This window comes from Condylostylus longicornis, unplaced genomic scaffold (genome assembly GCF_029603195.1).
Source record: "Condylostylus longicornis isolate FDR11 unplaced genomic scaffold, ASM2960319v2 ptg000106l, whole genome shotgun sequence".
Classification (NCBI taxonomy): domain Eukaryota; kingdom Metazoa; phylum Arthropoda; class Insecta; order Diptera; family Dolichopodidae; genus Condylostylus; species Condylostylus longicornis.
Genome location: NW_026578074.1, coordinates 1,048,910 through 1,075,121, shown reverse-complemented (window position 1 = coordinate 1,075,121; position 26,212 = coordinate 1,048,910). Strand labels below are relative to the sequence as shown.

Sequence of the window (26,212 nt, the reverse complement as noted above, 5' to 3'; positions counted from 1 at the left end):
GCGTACAGTTTCGGAAATACAATAATATTAATTATGACGATATCTCAAAATTATTATTTATAACTATTTTGAACTGTTTTGACGTCATTCCATATCAATCTTCTATTTTTAATTTCAATTTATAAAATTCATTTTTTTTTATACGCCTTAAAATTAGAAAAAATAAATAGATTAAAATTAGAAGAAAATTAGAGGGCGTAAATGTGATTCTAACGTAATTTTATTGTATGAGGGGCGTAATAATTGATAATATTAAATTTTCAAATATCTTATTAAATTTTAAATAACATAATTTTATCTTAAATTCCAATTAAAATATTAAAAAGCATCTTGAATTTAATAAAATTTTTGAGTAAAATCTCAAATAAAAAAGTTCAAAATGAATTGTAAATGAAACATTTTACGCAATTCTAAAAATTTTTTATAATTTGCCACTATAAGATTTGGTATTCGATCAAAAAATACCATTTGTTAATATTATTGATGCTTTATAATTATATTTATTAATTTTAAAAAAATTCCGTAAAGGAAATGTCCAAATTCCATATAAACTACAAAAATAAAATGAAAACATAATCTTAGGCGGTAGAACCAGTTTTAAAATAATCATATCAGCTAAAATATAGCAGCACTGCTAATAATATTCATGTATAAAATAATTTTTTTTGTAGGAAGAATATTTTCCAAAATTATTTATTTCGCCCTTTCGAGAAATGGTAACTGAATATATGCAAAAATTCAGCCACTCAAATTTAGAAATTAAAATACAATCTTAACTTGTATTCTAATTTTAAAAACGAGTAACTTAATTTAATATTTTTATTCTAGTACAGTGTACTTTTAAATTTACATCTTTGTAGTACTCATGTATATATAAATTTTTAGAATCTAAGCTCTTATGTTTATATTAAGAAAAAAAAAGTATTACTAAAAAACAGAAAAAACTTACCATCAAAGCATTACTAGAAGCACCATATACGTACAAACGTATATGCATAGAAAAGTCTACAACGAAATTAAAGTGCTTCATTGTATACAATATAAATAACAAAATTTCATCACGATTGAAATAATCAAAAATTCTTTTGTTTGAGTTCCTTGCTCTCTCTCTCTCTCTCTCTCTCTCTTTCTTATTCTTTCTTTCTCTCTCTCGTAAAATATTTTATATTTTGTAATTTTTCCTTTTATATGGTAATAAACAAATTTTTCTTTTTATTTCAATATTAGAATCGGTTCGGTTTTGTATATTGCATAGCAGTTTGGGCTGGAGGGGTTTTTGTGATCAGCTATTATTTTATTCACTCCCAAAATTTTATTATAACTTTCATTTATATTAAGTTCCTTTTATTTATAATTATATTGGTTTTAACCATACACGTATTTATTAATATTTATGTAAGTACAATACTTGTACAATGAATGTAGCCATCACAGTCGATTTAAACAGGATATTTTGTTATTTCCTTTTTTGTTTACTTAGTTAACAACAACAAAAAAAATGTTCGTGATCAAATTTGGTTTTGTTCTTATTTATTTGAAATTTTGTTTTTTTATTTTTTTTATTTTATTATTCATTTGAAATTGCCTTTAAAATTTTTTCTGGTTTTTATAATGTAAAAAGAAATGGAATTGGAATAGAAGAGATAATGAAATATGAGTACACTATATAAAATAAATAGTGTAGGTATAATATGTATAGGTAAGAAAATGAGCCTTTGTATATATGCAATATTTAAACCATATATAGAAAGCATAGTTATTTGTGACGATTCAAAAATCGTGATGATTTCAAATTGAAAATCTTTCTTTTATTATTATTTATTATTACCATCATTTGTGGTGCACATTCTTGTACACTTATCGTATGTATATATACGTACTTATATATCTGTACTATATACTAAAGTGGTTCTTTCTTTACAACACCATTTATAATATTATACAGAGACTTCATTATATTTTCAAGTAAAAATTACATATTTTTCTTTTGTGTATGTTTGTGTCGTATATATGTAAAATTTTGTATAATATAAAATGACTTGGCATAAATATGTGAGGATGTGAGAAAGTCAGGTGAGATTTTCAATTTATTTGTTGTTTTATATTCAGAATTTTATTATCATATAATCACAATAACAATCATCATTATTGTCATCAGAATAAAATTTTATATTTTTTTATAATGGATGGTCATGAAATAGGAAACAATGATGGAAAAATTTTGGTGTTAACAATATTATTTTTGTTTTAATAATATTTGCAGTTGTTACAATTACTGTTGCCATATTATTACAATATATTCCTACAACACTGTTATACTGTTTTCAAAATATTATATTTTTCGATTGTTTTTTTTTTTTTTGTTATTTTGAGTTTCCTTTGTTGTTGTTTTCTTACTGTGGTTTTAGTTGTACTTAATAATTTGATGATTGTTTGTTGGTTTAGTTTAATTTTTTTTTTATTATTATTTTTATTATTTTTATTATTATTGTAGTTTATATGAGTGTGTTTTCTATTAAAATATTATATATAGAAAATTTTATATTTTCATGTTTTCCGTTATTATTTTGTAAACAAAAAAAAAATTGTTTCAATGTATGTACAGTTATAGATTATCGTAAGTATAACAGTTAGGTAACTAAAATGTTTAGTTATATTCTCTTACTTTAATTTTAGTTTATTTTTTTTTTTTTGTTTTTTCCAAATATTTTTGGTTAAATAAAATAATCATTTTCCATTTTTATAACTATAATTTTTTTTTTTTGTATTACACTTATACATGCATAGGTATACAAAGTCGAGATAAATGGTTTTATATAAAGTTTATTTAGTTATGAAAATTACAAGTTTATAAAGTTTAATTTTTTATTTTTTTTTTATTATAAATTCTCTTCAATTTAAGTTTTTTTTTACATTTTGTATAATAAAAAACAAAATTAAAATATATAAGTTTTTGCTATTATTATATTTACTGGAAATACAAAATGATAATTTGGTAAATTTTAATAAATTTTGTTTTTATTACAATTAATTTATAGTTATATGTGTATAATATTTGTTTGTATGTATTTGCTACTTTCATTTATTTGAAACAGCTAAATCTTATATACAATATTAGTAAAGGTTAAAATCGGGAACAAATTATTCAAGTTTTTACAAGAAATTGTATAATATTGTCCTAGTAATTAAAATTTTTTTGAGGCATATTGTCCTCATAACAAGGGCTAATGATATAAGATGTCTATGTTTCTCTGTCTAAGTCTAAGGCTGTATATGCTTCTCTTGTATATTAAATAACTAAATCACTGCATACATTTCCAAAAAATAATGTTATATTAATAATACAAAAATATTTGGAAATTTCAACATTTTTTTGTTTATTCACTAACAAATAGTTTGGCTTTTCACTTGTGTGTTCTTAAAAAATTTCAACATAAAATACATAATATATAAAATTTTCAGAAATTTCTGAAATCAACTAAGAAGTGATAAAATTTTTGAGTGCGAATTATTGTACGGAAATTTTTAGTGTGTCAGTTTCTATATATACCAGACGAAACAGTGGGAACAGTTTAAAAATATTAATTTTTAATAAAATTTGTAAAATTAAATTTTTTAAACTCTATGACTATGGAAAACTTTTTCAAATTAGTAATATTCCATAATATTTAAGCTACATTCCGCTAGATGACTTTTTTTTAAAAATTTTACTGGAGTTTTTTGCATCTAGAAATAAACAATGAAAATTCTTTCTTACAATTTATAGAACAGTTAGATAACGCAGCCAAAACGAATAAGTCGAGAAAAATTTAAAAAAAAAAATTCTTTTCTCGAACTGAACTCGAACCAGTGACCTATTACTTTCCAGATAGACGCTCTAACATAAATGAGCTGTATACAGAGATTTTGCATTTTTCTTAAATTTCAAAATACTTTTTACATTTTTATAATAACTATAATTTTATTTAGCGTATATTCGGAACAAATATAGTTGGTAGCTATTAACAAACTAGTATTATAATAAAACACAATGAATACATAATATTCAGAGTGATATAATTGAGAAAAAAAATTTATATAATGTGCATACTCATGTGTAAAGAAAAGTAACATAATTTCATTGTTACAAGTTTTTAAGTGTTATAACAAGTTAATATATTAATATATATACGATTAAAAGGTGTACAATAATATTGTATATGAAAATATAATATAGTATATGAGTTTGTGGAAATATATCTACATGTGAATATAATTATATCATTATTTAAATCATTATTTAACTTTTATTCACAATAAATAAGTGAAAATATTTATTGTTCAGGGGGAAGTTTTCACCTTTTTTTTTTTCGTTTCTTTTGTATATTAAGGTAAAATGGAAATAAAATGAAAATATGTGAAAGAATTCGTGAAAAAGAACCCAGGTAAATATTTTATAAAATATTCTGTTACTGATTATATTCTTCTATTTTAATTATTTTTTTGTACATAATTATTTATAAGTACATATGTATTATAATGAAAAGGTTCAAGGATAATGACAATCATAATAATATTTATATAAAAATAATATAATAAAATTTTAAATAATTATTTTAATATTAAATGCTAAATTTTTACTAAGTATTTTTCATAATATGTTTAAGTGTGACTTATAATTTGGGTTTTTTCTTATTTTTTATTATTCTAGAAATTACATATAAAAATTTAAATACATACATAAATATAATGTGAAAATAATAGAATAATTAAAATTATTGTTGCTTAATAATATAGACGTGGGTGTTAATTAAATATTCAAGAATATAAAAAAAAAAAATTATTTTATTAAAATAAAAGATTAAATGAATCAGATTAATTATTTTAAAGTAATTATAAATTTTAAGGATCAATGGTTTTTTTGTTCTTTCTTTTAAATTTCACTTTATATGGATGCCACACAATATATATGAATGCGTGGGCGAAAAAAGATTCTAAATATTTTTTTTGGTTCCTCTTTTTAATTACCTTAAATACCTGAATATGAATTATAAATTTATTTAACAAAATTTTATTATATACAAATTAAAATTTATTTAAATAAATATTAAAATTATATAATAAAATTGTATAAATTTTCATGAATATTTTAAATTTTGTTGAATTTTTAATAATACAAATTTTTAATAAAAAAATTTTGTTAAAAAATTATGTATCAAAAATTAATAAATAACAATAATAATTAAAATTATTTTTAATATTGGAAATTCTAGATTTCGAATTTTTTTGACGAAGAATTAATTATGGAAACGCTATTTATAAAAAAAAGATCTAAAATATTTTACTATCGGCTTACCAAAAAAAAATATTTAAAGCGCTGCCATTTTAACAGGGCAGTGGCTAAAGTATGGTATAAATTATTTTCATTTTTTGTTTAAAATTTCGATAAGTCAATAAATGGAATTTAGAAACCGTTATGGACATTGGTATATTTATACTGGTACGAATGTATGTTCAAAAAGTATAATAAATTTGTCTTATCGTTTGCAACGGTAAGAAATAATAATCTGAGATATAATCAGAGTCTCAGAGCTGAGACTTAAGTATATGTTTTTGATCGGCGTCGAATTCTAAGCGTCGAATTTAGCTGTCCGTCCGTCCCACGTCCCAATTTATTAGGGCGAAATACGTAATAATTCGATATAAAATTTTGTATTTTAAACTCTTTATTACAAAAAAAAAAGATGCTAATGGATAATAAAGATGCAAACGAATAACTAATGGAAATTTCTTCATACACAACTGCAAAACAGATGAATGACGTAATCAAGGGAACAAATTAAAGGCAAAAAAAAATTTATATTAAAAAAATTTTTCTCCACAAACTGAACTCGAACCAGTGACCTACTCCTTTTTAAGCGGACGCTCTACCAACTAAGCTACAGAGATATGAAGAGATTCTACAAATGTTTTAGAGTTCTTTAAGAATTAAAAGTACTAATTACTAAAATATTAAACTAAATTAAAAAAAAAAATTCGACTTTATTTTTTAAAGAAAAATATATTTTTTATTTAAAAATATAATTTAAGAGTGTCTAAATTTCATGTAATGCTAAAAATAATTATTGATTAAGAAATAATTTTGATGAAAGTGAAAAAAAAATTTTTAAAACAGTATGTTGGCACTAAGGTTTTAAAAATTATTTTCCAATAAGATTAAATAGAATGTAAAAATCCAAATTAATTCGATATATTTGAGCAAATTTAAATTTATTCTAAGAAAATAATCGTAATTATTATGAACAGAAACTATATTGAGTTTGAGTTACTATAGTAATTCTGAAATATCAACATTAATTTTGAATACTGAAACCAAATGTAAAACTGTACCCAAAAAAAGAAAATTATGTACTTTTCATTACCAAACCTTAAATATAAACTTTTTAATATTATATACAAGTTGTATGAGTTTATATTTTTTACATTATATTATAATTTTGTTAAAAAATATAAAAGGAAGAGAAAAATTTTCAAGAAAAACTTAAAACTTCTTTATTGCCTGCCGTCTCCAGTAAAATACAAAATAAGAATTTTTTTTTTTTAAATTATGTGCAATAAAGTAATATTTGAGGCGTCCTATATATTATGTGTGCTATAATAATAAATATAAATGGAAAGAAAGACAAAAATTTAATAAAAAAAAAAAAAAAAACTTTATTGCACTTTGATTACATAGTTACTTATTATATTGCAGATAATAGTTAGTTATATAACAGTAAAAATAATAGTTTTTTGTATTTAAATAATGTGTAATAAATTTTGGAAATTTTTTATTATTTTAATGTTAAATTTTTATATAAATGTATATATAGCATTGTAATATCTAATAGAAATATATAGTATTATTGTTGTATTAAGGACATAAAATGCAAAATTGAATTTCAACGCAGATAATTATGTAAAATTACTGTTACTGTAAAAATAAAAAAACTTTGACTGTTAAAATTGAAAACTTTACTTTACAAGTTATTTAAAATTGTGGTAGATTTTGATTTTAAATAGAAAATTTGTGGTTCTCATACAAAATCGGAAAAATAATTAAAATATTAAAATGTAATTTGATTATATTAGGATAAAATTGAATGACTCGGAATTTCGATTTTGAAAAATACAAAAATTATAATGTTGAATGTCTTAGAAATTTACTGTTAACATGTTTCCTGTCCTCTGAGGAAACGTACGCTTGATAAGCACTGATACTACCCTGAGCTATATTTACGTCAGGTGGCATATGAAACTTCTAAAGCAAATTATTCGACTGGACGTAACAGAACTGTACAGTTTCTGCACGATAATAAAGAAAAGAAAAACGCCTGAACATACGAAAAAATATTTTTTAAATTTTGCATTTTTGTATTGGGACAGGGAACGTGTTAACCTCATTTGCAAAATTTTTAATATTTTAGTTATATAATTAACAAATAGTTATTCTTAAAATAAGGTTTTGAATAAAATTAATAATTATTAAGAAAAAAATTATTTTAAAAATTAATATAATAACTTTTAATAATATTATAGTAAATTAGTAAGAAAAAAAATTATTTCCCAATCAATATTTTTTATTTTATAAAAATAATTCTCTCTTTAATTAAGGGTGACCTACAAGATTTTCGTAAAATTATTTGTAAAAATTAATTCTTCGCGAAAATTGGTATTAAAATTAATTTTATTTAAATAAAATTTAATAAAATTTCAATTAAGCATCTATTACGTCCTGTAACAGTACGCCCTATACGATGGTCCTATACGAAATTAAAAGATTTTTGAAGTTATTTCTGAAGTTATTGGAAAAACTACAAATAAAATTAAATTAATTAATATTTCTATTAATTTATATAATTTTTTGATTGGTCTTATTAGCAAAATATTAATAAAAATTTTCTTTTTAATTTATATTTTGACCACATTCGAATTGTCCGAAACTTAATAAAATTTTACTGGCAAATCTGTGTTTTTACTAGCAAGTCTGTTTTTTTACTAGTAAGTCAAATTTAAAAAAACCTAATTACACTAAGTCCTTGAGATACGACGCCTTCTAATACGACATTTGAAGTTACGACATAATATAAATTTGGACCATTTTTATTCGGCTTGCGACATTATTCCTGATACGACATTAAAACTTTAAAAAAAAATTTTTTTTTTGTGTTTTTGGCACATTTTACTGTTTTTTGAATAAAAATCTATACAACTCTTGTCTTGTTCAATAATGAACTCTTTCTAGTTAAAAATTCCATAAAATAGGTAAAAATACAATTGGAATTTACATATTTTAAGTAAAAATTAAAAATATTATTGGAAAAACGGGTCAATTATATTTTGTCAAGATAGTTTGTCTAATTAACTTTTTGTTTCCATACATTTTTTTTTTCGTCCTCAAATGACAATTCGAATTATGACATAAATTTCTGGAACCAAAAATGTCGTATCTCGAGGACTTAATGTATATTGTAAAATTTGTCATACTCTTATATTATTATGAATATTATTATGAATAATTTTATAATCGCTGCATTTATAAAAATTAAAATTATACCCATAAATGTTATAATATGTGCTTTTACACATTATATGAATGTATATAAATAAAATTCAAATTACAGTTAGTATACATACATTTTTATAATATATGTATATATATATATAATTATCATAAAATATGTTAATAAATATGTATATATATATACAGTGTCGCATGGATTTATACAGTGTACGCACAAACAATATTACTAATTTTTTTTTTTTTTATATTCGTGCATAAAATTTTCTACATATTTATTAAATGGATAAAGATATTCCAATATTATATGTATATATAAATAATTTAAATATATATATATATATATATATATATATATATATATATATATATATATATATATATGAATGGATATATACGTGTATTACTATATAATATATATATGTAAGAATATCATAATCTGTTCTATTTAATTGCTGTTCTTCTTCTCTCATTATGGTCTTTTTGCTTTACTGAATTTTTTTTCGTTGTTTTGTTGTTTTTATACCAAACTTATCTTTTTTTTTTTAATTTTAAGATTTTTCTATATTTTTGTAAATTTTCTTTTTTCTTTGTTTTATAAAATTATTTAATACAAAAAAAAAAAAATAAAAAAAACAAAAAGAATAAAAACAAAAGCCGCTGACTAAGTAGTATTTATTTTAATAAGTGAATATATATATATATGTATATATACCAACATAATGTTATATATATCATACAAAGGTATATATTAGATATACCAAATACAACAATGTACATATATATTTGTTAATAAAGAAAAGTAAAAAAAAAACAAAAATTTAAAATAGTTTCATATAAATTGTATATGTATGTATTTAAAAATTTTTTTTTCTAAAGGACATTCATGCATATACACATATATATATAAATATATTATATATTACATACAAACATATATACACATATAATTATAATAATATATTAAAATAAATTTTGTTTCTTTTTCTGCTATACATACAGTATTATAATATCCTTTTAAAGGTCCTAAATTAGGATTTTCTTCATATCACATTTTTGTACACTCAGACAAAAAATTGATATAACAAAAAGAATTTATTTCATATGTATGTGTGTACAATTGTCGCATATTTAAAAAAAAAATAAATATTTTTTTTTTATTTTATTTTTTAATTTTTATAAAAAATATTTTATTCTTATATGTCCTCTATTCTCTTATACTGTTTAAGTTTTCCTTTGTGATTATAATTCCAATTTTTACAACTTTTTCTAGTTTGGTTTTTTTTTTTTTTGTTAAGAAAATGTTTATTCTTTGAAATATTTGAATTTAAAATTTATTTTATAATATTTTAATTTTAAATAAATTGTTTTTATAATTTAATTCAGAAATTTATTTTTTGTTTAAAATTCACTTAAATATTTTAACTAGGGTTTATTTTTTTTCTTAAAATTTTTTTAATAAAAATTTAAAATTTTGTTTTACAATTAAAATTTTGATTGTAATTTAATTTTTTGGATTATAAGAAATTTGCGGAAAATTTAAATTATAATTTAATTACGAATAATTTTAAATATTTTTATTATTTGTTTTTTTTTTTTTTTTGCTTACTAATTGTTCACTATTTTAAATATTTATTACAATTTTTCTATTTTTAATTATTTTTATTATTTTATGTGATTTAATTTTAATTTTGTTTTATTAAAGTTCTTGAATAAAGAGTTAAAAATTTAAGGTGTAATTAACATTCTTTTTTATTTAATAATTAATTTGGTAATTACTTTTTTTTCTACTTTTTTTTTTTCTATTTTAAGAGACGGGAGAGGATGCGATCACACCAAGCACTTACCAATAACTGAATGAAAACTCAGCTGTGCTATTCTATTTGAATGAATTTAATGCCCGAAGCTATTTACGAACTATAATATTGAATACCGTTATTAAAGTTCGTTATCTTGTATTCCTTTTTCCTTTTGTGCAGAAATTTTTTTTATCATATATTTTTCTCTTATGATTTTGATTTTTTTCTTTTCATTTCATTTCTCCTCCTTGGTTTTTATTTAATTATTTTGTTTTTTTCATATTTTTATACTCTTATACAGTTATACTTAATATTAAACTTTTATTCTTTCTATCCAGCCAGATAAGTTTATAATTTTTGTGAACGAAAGAGCAGAAAAAAAAACACATAAAATTATTAACGAATTTCAGTATACATTTTGCTGCAATATTTTCTGCAGAAAAATAATGAAATAACAACAACAAAAAATTTTGATAATTTTTTTTTTCTTTGTTTTGAAACTCACTGAGTCATTGCTGAATATAATCAAAAAAAATAAACCAGAATAGGGTAAAAAAATGAATACAAAAAAGGAAAGAAACCGAAAAATATGAGAGAAATGAATAGAGAAATATTGTATCTGTAACTGTGTATGTATATTAAGCATTAAAATAGAGAGAACCAGTATAACAGTTTTGAAAATTTTTAGTGAATTTTTTCCCCATTTCATGTTGTTGGTTTTGTTTTTTGTTTTTTTTTCCTTTCTCTGAAAAACGGAAACTTTACGAAATGCATTTTGCAGAAACAGTTTAATATATTTTTATTTTATGATTAAGTATATAGAAGGGCCGGTAAAAAAGAAAAAGAACAAGAATACGGTGTTCTAATTTTATTTTAATTTTTATTTTGTATAACAGAATTAATTTTGATTTTGTTATAAAGAGAATGTTAATTATAAGAATTTTCATTTATTTTTAAATTAAATCGATTTATAATAATAAAGTGTGTAATATAAAATATTAAAAATTTGTCATATTTCTTTAATTATTCAATATTATTTTGTAGGATTGTGTTCGTATAAGTATTATATTAGTTTTAATAATTTTGTTATAATTATATTATATAGAATTTTAAATAGCTGTATGTTTAATTAATTTGTAAAATATTATTTTTTTTTAATTATAATAAATATTTTAGATTCTATTTGACGGAATGTTGATTCTGTAGGTCTCTTCGTCAGTCAGCCGATTTCTCTTGTACCTATATATCTTGATTTTTGTCTGAATTTTTTGAATCTCGATTTGGACTGAGGCAATTATTGCTATTTGAATTCTCTTTTGAAATTAAATTCCGTCTCTGTCTGATAATATAGGCAGTTAACAAGCAAAAACTGATACCCAGTACAAAATTTATATTTTTGCTAATATTTATGAACATCACTTATGGATTTTCTTAGAATTTTTTATACTGATTGTGTTTGTTTAATCATATTTTTCGGAGAAATTAAAGGTCGAAATCTAAACATTTCTAGTGATTATTAAGAAAAATACTTAGTGTGGATTTCTTCTGTACTTTACCAATATTGTGGTTATATACTATTTTGCTTTAAATTAATTGATAATTATATATAACTAAGTGATTATATAAACACGATTAATCATTTTTCCCATACTATATCAAATACATATTTTTATAAAACTTTTTATACATATGTATAGTACAAACAAGTAGAATTTTTAAGTGTCGTTTTCTTTTAACTATATGTACAATAAATCCTTGCTCACGTTACATTAATCTAGAACCTAGTTATATATTATATTATATTTTATGTATGTATGTTAAAACCTGTATAAAAAAAATTATAGTTATAATAACTTTTATATTTTAATAATATACTCTCACATATTTTTTCTCCTAAAAAAAAAAAATTCCTTTAAAAAATTTTCATCTCTTAAAATCTGCATTATTTGCAGATTCAATATACTAACAATATAATAATTTCTGTAATTTATGACAGAAATACGATAGATGACACAATTTTTCATTAGAATTTTTTTATTCTTTTAGTTTAACGTATATATTTTAGTTACTAAATGATAGACATATTAATGTTATACATACATAATGAGTAAATACATAAACGCGAGTATGATTTGCAGAATTCTCTTTAAAATACTATGTTAAATTAAGGAATTTATATAGTAACCATATAACAACTCATTATATAGCATAGTAATATTAAAAAGAAAATTTATATAGAAAAAAAAAAGTAGAATGTAGTGATGATAACAAGTCGGCTAACGATTCCAAAATTTTATTTTCATTCATTTTTTTTATATATGAGTTATGTAAGCTACCTAAAATAAAGTTTGAGTTACAACTCAGCTTATGTCACTCGTACTAACTGGCATTTTTTAAAATGCATACTTTACAAAATAAGATTGTTTTATATAACTATAAAATTAGCATATAACACCTATACAGTCCTGATTTTCAAACTAGTTAAACTTATTAAAACTGCACAAAATTACTTAAGGCTTAAAAACCAGGCTTGTTTTAATCTCCTTTCTCTCTTATTTAAAATAATGAAATTTTTACACAAAATTCAGAAAAAATTCATTTTATCGAACTAAACACTGATAAAACCCTAACAAACAATTGCAAATCCCTTAACTTAACCATTTCTTTTTTTTTTTTGTTATTTTATGTACAATGTTGCGCTTTCCTCTTTAATAATTTAAAAATAAATGAAAAAAATTAAACGCACAAAAATTTTATTGTGCTTAAAGTTTTCCAAAATAATATAAAATCCTTATAATCGTCCTTGGTCGAAATTTGCACAAAACAAAAATAAAACAGAAAAGAAGAACGAAAATTCAAATAAAAAAATTGAACGAAATAAGCACTTATCTGTTCTTCTCTTGACGACCAACTAACTATATGTTACTACCGAGCAGTGAGCATAAAATTTGGCAAACTGTAAAATTTTAAACTAAAAATTAAGGAGAGGAGATAAAACAAGAAGAAGAGAAAGACAAAAAATCAAAGATAACTACGAAATATGGAAAGAAAAATGAAATCCTTTTTTTTTTTTTAAATGATTTTTGTTGATTTTATTCTTTAATTTGTTGGTTGACTTCTCAAAACTCAGCAGAATTCCAGATTCGAACCGTAGCCAAAAGTAGTAAAAATATTACCAAGAAAATTCAAAAAATCAAAAAAAAAAACAAAAAAAAAAAGGATATTAAGAATAATTTTCGTGCCAAAAGACAAAAAAAAATAAAAATCGAAAAAAATTTAATTTTTTTTTTTTAGGATTTCGCGAAATTACTTTAATTCAATGAAATTTTTAAATTCTCACGCTTATTTCTACTCAAATTCGTAAATTTTTCAATATTAGAAAATCGTTTTCATTTAGTTCATAATGTATTCTCAGTGCACCTACTGGGGGGAATGTAATGCTCTTGCTCATAGAGTTACGGTCCTCCGATCCTCACAAGTTCCTTGAGTTCATCAGGAAAGTGGGTTTCGAGCGTGTCTTGCAGGGAATGAGATCCTTATCATAGAGAAGAGATCCTTATACGTGGTCGCACTGTTGCCCCCGTTGTACAAAACTACAAATCTTGTCCATAATGTAGCAAATTTTAATATCAAATATTGTTATACAATAATAGAACATTTGACCGGTTCCCTTAAATTTTATTGCTACAATTATACTGATAAATTAAGCAATAATTTCTAGTTGCTTTGCGAGTACTTTTTTTCGATTTTACCATAAACTCAGTAATGTGCGAAATTGAGTGAAGTACGAAATTCCGCTAGAATCGAGTAAATCAAGGATGTTACACTTTTGTAATAAATATAAAATGAATTATTTCATTAATTTAAATAACTTTTCATCGATTGTTTCTGATACACTGCCCAAATATACGACCTCTTTTGATTCTTTAAATTAATCGTGATCTCAAACTAGTTTTTCACAAATTTTCAAGAGTATTTTTTTTTACCCGAATTTTTCCTTTTAAATTTTTTAACTGCATATATATATAAAATCCTACAATATATAAGAATTTAAAAATGAATTAAATCGAGAATTTCGTAAATTCTTTAAACCCCTTAAAGGAAAATTGTCTACATAATATTAAAAGTGTTCAAATATACATGTTTGTATGTGTGTACAATCTATACAAAAAAATACAAAAACAGCAAAAAAAAAAGTTGGCTTTGGTTAAAAATTCCAGTAGTTTTGTTTGAATAAAAATAATTGGCACAGATTACAAGCATAGGAACAGGTTTTGATATTTATTTTTAACTAGAATAAAATATATATAAAAAAAAAATCTGATGTAATCAGCACATAACCGACCCCAACGTATATTCCGTAGTTTAGTCAAAGTGTTGCAGAAAATTATGAAAATGCGTTTTGAACACTTCCTTTCAATTTTAAATTAGCAAATTTTTAGTTAACATACCTAGAAAAATGTTAATTTGGCTCTTAATAGAATTTCACTTTGTACCACACGAATTCCGTCAAAAGTTCGCCAGTAGGTTTCGGTAACAATCAGAACTCAAATAGCAAATTTCAAGAAATTTCATCAATCCGTTCCGTAGATATGGTAAGAAATATAAAATCGGCCGCCAGTTCGGTTTCCGAACCCTGATCTTCCCAAAAAAATTATAGCTTTTAACACCTCGAATTTAAATATTAAATTTCAAGAAAATTAATTGAAATATACGCAAAAATGTAAAATCGGCCCAGAAAAAAAACCAGTTCTCGAAGTTGATCAATCTATCATATCCCAAAAGTTGATCAATCTATGCCATAGTCAAAATAAACTCACATATCAAATTTCATCAAAATCAGTTCAGCCGAACTTAAGATATACGCATGCGCATACAGATCGACAGACCGACAAGTAGCTAAAAAAAGTTTATTTATACTTCCCTAATATGGAAAAATTCGGGAACGTGCAAATTTCGGACAAATTCGAGGTCCGAAATTTGGTGCCATAACCTTCTTCATTATATGGAATGCGGTAGGTAAAAAGGAAAACACAAGAATTAATTTCATTTCACTAATCAATTTTTTTCTTAGATTTTTGGGACTAAACTTGCAAGTACTTAAAAAATTTTATTTCTTGATTGAGGCGAAAAAAGACAATCTAATTGCATTATTGTCTTTGAAATTAAACAAAAATTAATATTTGAGAATTCTTTTTGATAAAAATAAATTATATTTAATTTCATTCTTATATTAACTTTTTTGTGATTAAAATTTCAAATCAGAATTACCTTCGAAAAGGTTTTCTTCAATGTTAACTTCGACACTTACAATACGCTAATTAATTTGTAGATCAAGCAATTTGAAAAATCAAAACATTTCGGCTTAATTAAATGTATAGTTGTAGTTGATATCTCATACATTCCGATATTGATATCTTCTCAGGGAATAAACTAAATAAAAGAGACTATGAATGAAAAAGCTTCTTAAACTTAATATATTTTTACAATGTGATACTTTACTACTCGTACCATCAAAATTAAATTAACAGCAACACTCAATCTTTGTGTTAGCTACATATTTTTATTTTTATCAATTTATATTGCTCAAATTTTTTTCAAATTATTTTTTTTCTTTAGCAACTCAAAACAATAATGTTATTTAGTTAGAATAGAATAATATTGTGCTCTCTTGATAACTAATACTAAAATATATTTTACGAGAATGAGATACGTTCTCGACTGACATTACGTATTTGCCAATTGATTCTAAATAAAGCTTTTACGCTTGAACAAAATAAGTATGTAGCATATAGGTATGTACTTTGCTCGTGTTTTTTAGTTTTGAAAACCATCTATTATCATAAGCTAACACTTAATTAATTTTATGCCTCATAAATTCAGATCTAGTTGTATCCAGTATATGAGGTAACTCTTTCACCAAAAATTAAATTGTCATTATATAAGTCAACATTAAAATGAGAAAAGTTTTCACACATGTGGTTTTGAATAGCAATAGTACATAAAATATAGATTTAAAATTTAATAGTTTGATTAATACCTAAGAGTTGGCCGGGTCAACTCCTCTCACGCATTTTATTTTCTCTCTCTTTATTTGAATTGTTATCATTGAAGTTGTATTGTATTTTAGGTATTACGCTAAAATTTTCGTATGATTAAGTAGAGTTTATTTTGTTTTACTGACAAGTACATTGCATTTTTTACTTGTATACTTTAATTTTGTATTTATTTTGCTTTTATTTTTTTTTGTTTTATGAAAAATTTTAAAAAAATTTAGTGTAAAAATTATTAAAATTTAGTGTAATTATTAAAAAATGAATATTTCAGCAGAAGCTTTTCATGATCCTTACGACAAAAGTATACATTACAAATTATTAGCAAATTTAACAATTGGCAATAAAGATTTTAATGTAAATTTTGGTGGATTTCTTTGCGGTAGTTCAAAGAGAAAGAACTGGACTTCAAGTGGAGTTTTTGCTGGTATATATTGGTAAGTGATATATTGTGAGTTATAATATATTTTATAGAATAACTGATTTTTTGAGAAAACCAATGAAAAAGCTTTCATTTTTTTATACGATCGTGTTCATCATATCGTAAAATCTATATATGTGTGTATATTCAATTCGTCACGTATTGCATTTGCTCATGATTTAATTCTAAGTCGATTTAGTTCGTCTGTCTGTTCGTCTGTTCTATCTATTGACATCAAATTCTAATATTTTCATTATTTTTTTTTTGCTTTATTGGAAAAAATTTATTAAGAAAATACTTCAATAAAAACTGTTCTAATGTGGAAGCACATTATTAACAAGTTCGTACTTGACTCTAGTTTATATATTTTAATATTTAGTATAGGAAATAAAGGCACCTACCAGAATAAATATGCCAATAATTAGTTTTTCTCGATTACTACTACCATGTTGAGGCTGGTGTAGTTAGGAGTTTTACACGATTAGAGTTCAATGCGGGTTGAATTTGATATTATTATTAAAATTTACAGTTATAATAGTTTTTTCTTTTTTTTTTTTCAGTGGAAGATTAGGTTATTCAGTGACAAAATCATTTCACGACGAGCTGATTATTGATGCAGTGAGCGTAACACATTCATTTCATTGTGATGTTATCAAAAATAAATTTTCAAAATTGAATTTATCAATTTATGAAAGTTATAAAAGTTATTTTTCGGAAACTGTTTTTGAAGAAACTTCTGGTTTCTCTATAAATTTAGGTGATTGTTATGGCAATGAATTATCATTGAATACATATGGAACAAAATTTAAAAGCGATCAAAAAGATAAAGAAATTGAGCCAACAGTTGATTTCTCTGGAAAATTAAATTTAATGAAAGATGATCTGAATTGTATAACTTTTCTTTTCACTAGTACTTATCGTCAACAATTCATTGGTATTAAAAAATATTATACGAAATGCGGACTCGGTTTTTCCTGTAACGTTATTTCAATTGAATAAATATAACTTTTAAATTCTAACAATTTGGTAGTTGCTATTTTTCTTATTTATAAAATTATTTTTTTTTTAAATTAGTGTAAATGAACTTTAAACATATTGGTCTACAGTATTTGAGTTATAAAATTTTAAAAATTCAACAAATGTTCTCATCTACTACTACTTACACCAAAACGAATTTCTGAATTAAAAAAAAAATTTAATGAATGATCAATTTGGCATGCGCATAACACACTATTATAAATCTAAAGATTGTTTTTTTTACAATACTTTTATAAAATTCTTGATTTTAAAGCTGAATTTTAAATTAATCAAATAAATACACTATCAAAGTGTAGCTCTCTTTAGCAAAAGCTTTTTTTTTTTTGCAAAATAAATAAAACGAAAAACAAGAGAAATATTTTCTACACATACATTTTTGCATGAATTTGCTTTTGTTATTGAATTGTACGAGTGTACAAGAGAAAAGCTTTCAAAGATTATGAGAGAGTGAGAAACTAATTTAAAACTTTCAAATTTTTATAGAATTTAATAATTTTTAAAATTAGTTCGGCGTGCGCATTCATTAATTTCAGTTTGGTATAGATAAATAATTTTTTTCTTGTTTGGTTGCCTCCCGAAGAATCTCACATTTTATTAAAACCAGATATGAGTATAACAGCTGAAGGTTCAATTGATCCATATATTGGTGGAATTAATTATAAAATAATTGCAAGCTGGGCAGTTACAAAAGATAAAGGTAATTTAAAACTTGGTGCATTTATAAAAGGTAACTCAAAAGATTATGGATCATTTTCTACTGGAGTATTTGGTGGTCTATATTAGTAAGTATTACGATTAGGTATATAAAAAATAATGTCAAAAAAAAAAAGCTTATTCAGCTAACCGCTTTACTGTTGGCCTATGCTCTCAAAAAAATGAAATGTTCTTTTTATAAATTGTTTTTTTTTTATTCTAAATAAAATTTGAGTAGAATTAAGTTGGATCAAACCAGTGGTTTATATTGTAGCACTTTTCCCTTTAACAAGTAAAAATACTGCTTTTAAATACAGTCTATTTATATCCACCACACTATTAAAATTATTTTCATTCATAAACGAAACTATTTCTAGGATTGCATATATTTAGGATGAACGATTTATGCAGTCTTTGAAATAAAGCAAAAATTAATTTAAAGAGGACTAAACATAATGCTCGATGAGAAAAATAAAGAATATGTTCATATGTATGTATGTACATAAAATAAATTGCTTAATTTGCAAGAAAGGGGAATTCCCGTTTCATTCGAGTTTAGTTCTGATATTCACATCTTTCAACTCATTTTGAAGTTTTGGATATTTTGTGTGTGAAGTGGAGTAAACAAAAACTAAATTTAATAGGTTAAAAATTTTCCCGCCAATAAATATTATACACATACATATAAACACGCACTAACACAAATTAAATATTTTTTATTGCTTTACCGCTCAGCTCAGTTCATATATGTATGTAAATATTGACGACATGTCTATGGTCAACATTAAAATGAAAAACATTCCAGTGGATGCCTTGCTAATGTAAAATACAAAAAATCAGTACGTTGACCGTAGTTTATGCCAAATATATTTTAATAATTTTGGAATTATAACATAAAATTTATAAGAAATAAAATATGTAAATTTTAAATTGATTGACTAAAATCGAAAACCGTGAAATTCATAATAATTTTATAATGTCAATTTATCAATAATTTTTTAATTTAATTTTAAAAATTTTAGTGGTGGACATGGTATTTTATTGACAAGAGATTTTAATAATGATTTCATCTCAACAACTACTGGTTCAATTCAAATTAAATTATTGGATGATGGAGCAAATAAATTAAATGCAACAGTACATAAAACTGTTACAAGTCTTAATAAAACAAATTTACAAATGGAAGATTATAGTGCTTCTTTGGGTTTAAATGATCTACTTCATGGTCCAGGATTTGAAATAAAAGCAGTAAAAACACTTACCGGCGATTATAAATATCATTTTAGAGGAAAATTAACTTTATTTTCTGATAATGTTAATGATGTAAGTTTTCTTGGTGAAGTAGTTGATTTATTTGGTAAAAGTCGTCTGTTAGGTGGAATTAGTGCTTCACGTAAAGTTTTAGATATGTAATTGACATGAAATATTTGTGAACTATATTTTATAAATCATTTTAGTAAAAATTATTAGTTTGTTTTTTTAATTAAATAAATGTTTAAATGCTTGTTAATTTTATTTTGATATTTTTTTTTTGTAATATTTTACATAAAGTAAGGTGTTTTATTATACGGACAAGGTTCTCTTCAAATTCTTGTATTTAAGAGAGTTATTATCGAAGTTCATATAAATCATATTCAATTACGTATACGAATTAATAGGTACTTACTATATGCACATTTAGGTATGGGGAAACTAAAATGAAGATTATGAAAAAAAATTAAACTCGATAATGAAAAGATAAAGTTAGTGTACCCTAATAATGATATAAGGGCCATATGCATATATTTGTAATGCATGTAAAAAAATTTATTAAGATATGGGACGATAATATAAATATAAGATATATATATATTTCATATGCACATGTACATACATTCATATGTACATAAAAATCATATTTAAAAGTAGATGGTAGGTAATCGTAAGTTTACTGAGCAAGTGTATAAAAATTTTGTAATTTGATATATGTATTAATATTTTATATTTTCAATATGGATTCATATATAAGGATATTTTAATATTTTTGCTTTTACATTTATACAACGATTGAATTTATTAAATTTTAAGAAGCTATAGGGCATGTGAAGCACTACAAAAAAATATTGACGTATTCTGTTTTTCCTTTTACATACGACTTCGGAAGGTTTTAAAAAAAAAATCTCGTGATATTTTTTAGAAAATAAATTTTTTTGAAAAACCCGTCTGTTCAGAAGTTATACAGCAAAAAATCAGATTTTATGAGATCCTTTTGAAATTTGTTAATTTTCCGTCATACAGGTTATTTTTGAAAAAATTCAGACGAACTCTGAATAATTTTTATTCAGTGAAATTTTTGGAAATCAACCATTGGAGGCCTGTAGGTCCCAAAAAATATATTCCGAAAAAAAACATGTTAAATATTGTTCTACTCATAATAGGTTTCAAGATAATAATTTATAATAGGCGGTACTTTGTATTCCCAGGAGTAGCCATAAGGTTACTGGAAAACTTAAATATTAAAATTTTTTTTAGCATAATCATTAATATCAAAAGAAAGATCTTAATACTTCCGGAATGTTTTTGAAAGCTCTAGTCTAAATTGTTTTTAAACAATTAATTTTTAACAAAAAGATGTTCTATTTCCAAAAAAATCTCTGGTTATATTTTGTTATTGTACTTCAGGAGGTTGGCCACCCTGAACATACCTATATAGTAAATATATAGATGAATTCATTTATGTATATGTATTTCTTCACTTAGTTATCTTATTATCTATAATTTTATATATGTATTAAAAAAAAAATAAAACAACAACAAATTATGACACGAGTACATACTTACATAATATTGTACATACTAAATACATATATACGCTTATTATATACGATAAATATACGATATAGAATAATTTAAGACCATTGTTATAAACATGTTATAAGAGTTTCATATGTAATACATATATACTTATAAGATTTTAAGTAAAAACTGTAGGACTACTACAGTAGGATATGACCATATTGATATTTAAAAATATGTATAATAAATGCTTAGTCATCATAACAGGATAACGTACTATATTTTATTTAGTATTTTCTCTATTGAAAAAAAAAAAAAAAATTTTTCATTTTTCTTTTTTTTCAAAATTTTCTATTGTTTTAGAGTTTCTTGATGTTTCCATTTTCTATACAAGTATAAGAGTGTTATATATATATATATGTATATTTATTGAACTTATATATGTACGTGTACGTCCCGCTGTGTTGAACGATAATGTACTGTAGAGTAACTTTTAAATAACATTTTATTGTTAAGTAAAGTGCATATTATATAAATGATTTGATGATGAACTACGCATATATATATATATATACTATATATATGGTTATTAAAACGACATTTTGGATTATAGTTATAAATTATTAATTTTTGTAAAGTCGAAAATACAAAGAAAATTTAAATCTAATTTTAGTATGAAAATTAATAAGAAAATCTAAATTTTGTAAAGCAAAAAATTTTCAATTAAAGTTTTCAATATCAGAATAAAATACAATTTATAGACATGCTCAAAATAATTGAATAAAATTCTATTATTTCCTATTTATGCATTATGCATTTAGATTTTGGAAAGTAAAAGTCTGAAATTTAGCAATGAGAATTTAGAAGAATAATATACAATATACTTTCTATACAAGATTAAGATTTTAGCTATATTGGTAAATGAATTGTGTACAACTAATTACAAAATTTTAAAATTCATTTGAAAAATTTTTGAAATCATAAAAATTTTGTATTAAAAGTGGATTATCTTATAACGAGGCATAAATTTCCCTAAAAAAATTGTATGAAATTGTGAAAAAAGTTATTCTTCAAAGATTTTCATAAATACACAACTATGATTCAGATAATATATATAGGAAATAAAAGAAATATATAGGAAATATAGAATCTGATTAGTATAGAATGAGTTACAGAAAAAATGTTCAATGATCAAATGATTAAATTTTAAAGAAAATATTTATCATTCAACAATAATTGTAAAGATTCTCATGAAAAATAATTCTAAAGATTCATTTTCGAAAAAAATTTTTTTGAACCGTAACAAAATCGTTGTACCATCTAACCATAATATACGTCAAATTTTTCAATGTATTTCCTGGCTTACAATAGAAGCTAAAATAACGGGTTTTTAAGGAAATTTTCAGCATTTTAATCAACAATAATTTGGCGTATTTAATATCAAACAACATACCAGAATGTAAAAAATTTCGAAAATCTGTTGAAATGAGTCTGTTGCAGTTCTTAATGCTGCCATATTCTTTATTTTTTTGGAATTTTATAACAATTAATAAGTCACAAACTATTTCTGTTGTTATCCTGATGGAATTCTCCAATTATTATGAATAGCAGCTAACTATTTTGTATTAAATGTGCACTGTTTACTTTATAATAAGTTCATATACTTGTACATTTATATACGTTTACTTAATATCTCATAGAACAACTCCCACGTACCAATATATTAGGTAAAGGTAATCAAAAAACATAAATTAAAGCTAAATTACAGCTTTATTTTGGTTATTAAGAAAAACACCATATAATATTAGAAATTTGTTTCCAAGGATATTTTCTTTCAATTCAATTGATACATAAATGTTTGTATCCTTTTTCAATATATTAATTTTTTTTTTCCAATATTTTCCTTTTAAGTTTTTTTTTTTTTTTTGTGTTATTCGTGTTCACTTTTAATTTAATATTTGTTTTCCTTTCGATCTACTTATATACACACATACATAATAGTATTATACAATAAAATATATGAATATGTTATAAACTGGTATACGTACAATGTATATATATATACATTTTACTATCTCCGCAAACAGGAAAGCTGTCATTTAATATCCGCAATTAAAGTGGTCATCAATCAAATAAAAATGAACATTAAAAAAAAAAATAAAAACATTGTCGATAATAAAGGAATTGAAAGGACGAAGATATAAAACCAAAAAAAACAACTAAAATATAACTGTGAAAAATAATAAACAGTTTATTATAAAAATATTACAAAGGAAAGAAAAATATAACAGTTAAGAAAACCTGCCCCGCCATAGGATACGAATTCTATTTAAATTTTTTCAAATTGACAATAACTCCTATTTCTGCTCAAAATTATTTGTGATTAACAGGAATCTTACAGTATTTCGATAATAATCAATTGGAACAAAATTATTATACCTCTATAATAATACCGGAGTATAGTTGAAAATATGTATGTATATTATGTATAGGTCTAAAAATAAACCTATATATAACATAAAAATTTAAGAAGTTATTGAATATTTAATGATAAATTTTCTATAAGCCGGAAAATTGTTAATTTCGACTATGTAATTACTCCTCTGAAGTACGACTTTAATAAAAAGACTGATGTAGTTAGGAATTTTATTTACACTTAAAGTATTATGTGCCCTATAATAAAACAATATATGTAGGGCCAACTGAAAATTGGAATATTGTATAACATTCCGTTTGTTAGGTCTTCCAAATAGATGAACTTATTAAAATTTTAACTTATTTGGGGAAAAAAAAAACAAATTATTCTCTACAATCACCCATGTTATTCATCGTAATTTCATGTAAAACGAAAAAATTAATTTTGTATACTACACAAAAATTTGCACACTTGCACTGTTAAGAGTACAAATTAAAAGAGTGTACCGTAATTCTGTTAAAACATAAAAAAACAAAAAATTAACAAAGCAAGAATTGTAAAAAATTCCCGGTCTTGCCCTCCCTTTTTTTTCAACATGTTCGATATTATTGTTTTTTTTTTTGTGTTTTTTCTCCGTATATTGTTTTAACACTCCACAACAAAAGGACCTCCATATTTTCAACATTGTTTTTTTTTTTTTTTTGCAAAAATTCCTTATTTCCTTGTATTAAAAAAAATTTGTGTGACAAAATAAACCAAAAAAAAATTCAAAAAAAAAAATATAGAAAAGTGCTACTTGTTTTGATACTTCTCTTCCTCTATAATGCTATTCTGTACCGTTAAAGGAAGCTACTATATATCTTGTAATTCATTAGCTGATGCATCATCAATGCTGTAATTTGTTTGCTATTTTTTTTTTTCTTATAATTTTTTTTTCTATACTGATTTAGAAGGAAAATAGAAGGATAGTGTTATTAAATTGCAAGCGCAAAAAAAGCAGGACACTATAAAAATATATAGTGTAAGAAAGTAAAGAAGAAAATACAAAAAAAAAAATAATATAAAGGCGATAGAGAATTGAACAAGAAAGAAAGAAAGAACAAAAAAAAAGAAAAGTAAATGAGGGCAACAACATCCGGTTTGATGACTTACTTTATATACTCTTGTAATATAATGGTAAAGTGTGGTTATTTTCATCACAATTTTTTATCACAACCTATATACGGTCTTATGTACTAGTGTATGCGTGTATATATTTAATATGTACCCTGTATATTAAATGAAAAACATTGTTAATTTACAAAATGAAAAAAAAAAACGAGTTAAATTTCCTGGAGTGCAGCAGGATCATATTCAATTTTGAAATGGTTCGTTTATTTTCCATTTTATTTATATATATTTGTGTATGTTGATTGTGGTTCCTATTAATGATATAATATAGGAAATTTACTTATTCACTTTAATTTTTGGAATCCGCCCGGATTTCATTTTTTATTCATATTTTAATTATTATTTATTTTTTGTTTGTATGTGTGTATGTCGAATAAATAAGTTACAAATATACAAATTAAGTGTATTTTTTAAATTAATTTCACTTTGCTTTTTTTTTCTTAAATATATTTAATATTTAAGGCATAGTAAATAAGGCGTGAAAAATGACATTTAAATTAATAAGAAACTTGGTATAAAATAAAAAAAAATAATTGTTAAAAATCTTACACTAATACACTAATCACTACTGTTACACTAATCTTGTTTGTTTTTTTTTTTGTAGGCAAAAAGTAAAGCTTGTACGGGAGTCATAATGCTTCACATTTTTTACAGTAATTGAGGAATTGTTGTGAAGTATAATATTGACAACAACTCCTCAGTAATATCGAAAAAATGTGCCGAATTATTGTTGAACAAAATAAGAATATTAACATATGTGCACGTTACTATTAAAATAACATTACTCAATCTTGAAAAAATTGTAAATTTTGCATCAGATTTCTACAATTCTTACACTGTTAGCTCGAAAACCCACCCTGAACCTTATATATATATATTTTGTTCTAATTTTCAATCGTTCATAAAATACATTCTATATTCATCCGCAATTCAAATAAATTTTGTCAAGTCTATAGTGAACGACTATTGATCTTAGAACGAAAACTATGCTCTTATAATAGCTCTTCTTATTCTAAAAAGATTTTCTAGCAAAATTGGAATTTTCTGTATAGTAATCTTTTAATTGTATAGTAATCTTTATAAACCATGAATAGATGATTTGAATCATATTACGGGTTAACTTGTATTACAGTCAGAACAGGACGAACATCATTGACGACTGGGTCCAAACAAAGCTTATTTCTTCGAAGAGTCTATGTTATATAGAAAATTAATTATCTGTTGCAGAAAAACTGTTACACTAATCAATTGATGGGGCAGTTTGAAATTAATCTGATTTGTAACCAATTGCATCGCGATACAGCAAAT

At 23.1% G+C, this 26,212-nt stretch overlaps 2 protein-coding genes and 1 long non-coding RNA gene across 3 annotated transcripts in view; 1 reads left to right on the top strand and 2 right to left on the bottom strand.

Moving 5' to 3' along the window:
- LOC129614201 (matrix metalloproteinase-2-like) overlaps positions 1-26,212 on the bottom strand; it is a 94,192-nt gene that overhangs the window by 4,925 nt on the left and 63,055 nt on the right. The gene's annotated exons all lie outside the window — the stretch shown is intronic.
- LOC129614202 (uncharacterized) lies at positions 945-10,656 on the bottom strand. Its single transcript, XR_008697364.1, has 2 exons — positions 9,540-10,656; positions 945-2,971 (listed from the first exon to the last, which is right to left on the bottom strand). It is a non-coding gene; the product is annotated as an uncharacterized LOC129614202 (long non-coding RNA).
- Positions 18,369-20,058, top strand: LOC129614200 (uncharacterized). Its single transcript, XM_055528645.1, has 2 exons — positions 18,369-18,632; positions 19,566-20,058. The coding sequence occupies exons 1-2, from the start codon at positions 18,457-18,459 to the stop codon at positions 19,954-19,956; spliced, it is 567 nt and encodes a 188-aa protein (XP_055384620.1). The 5' UTR covers positions 18,369-18,456; the 3' UTR covers positions 19,957-20,058.

What these genes read in the sequence shown, in the direction of transcription:
- LOC129614200 (XM_055528645.1), top strand. Translation starts at nt 18,457, where the DNA reads ATGAGTATAACAGCTGAAGGTTCAATTGATCCATATATTGGTGGAATT. An exon ending in GTATTTGGTGGTCTATATTA is followed by an intron (nt 18,633 to 19,565) that starts GTAAGTATTACG and finishes TAAAAATTTTAG; the next exon opens with TGGTGGACATGGTATTTTAT.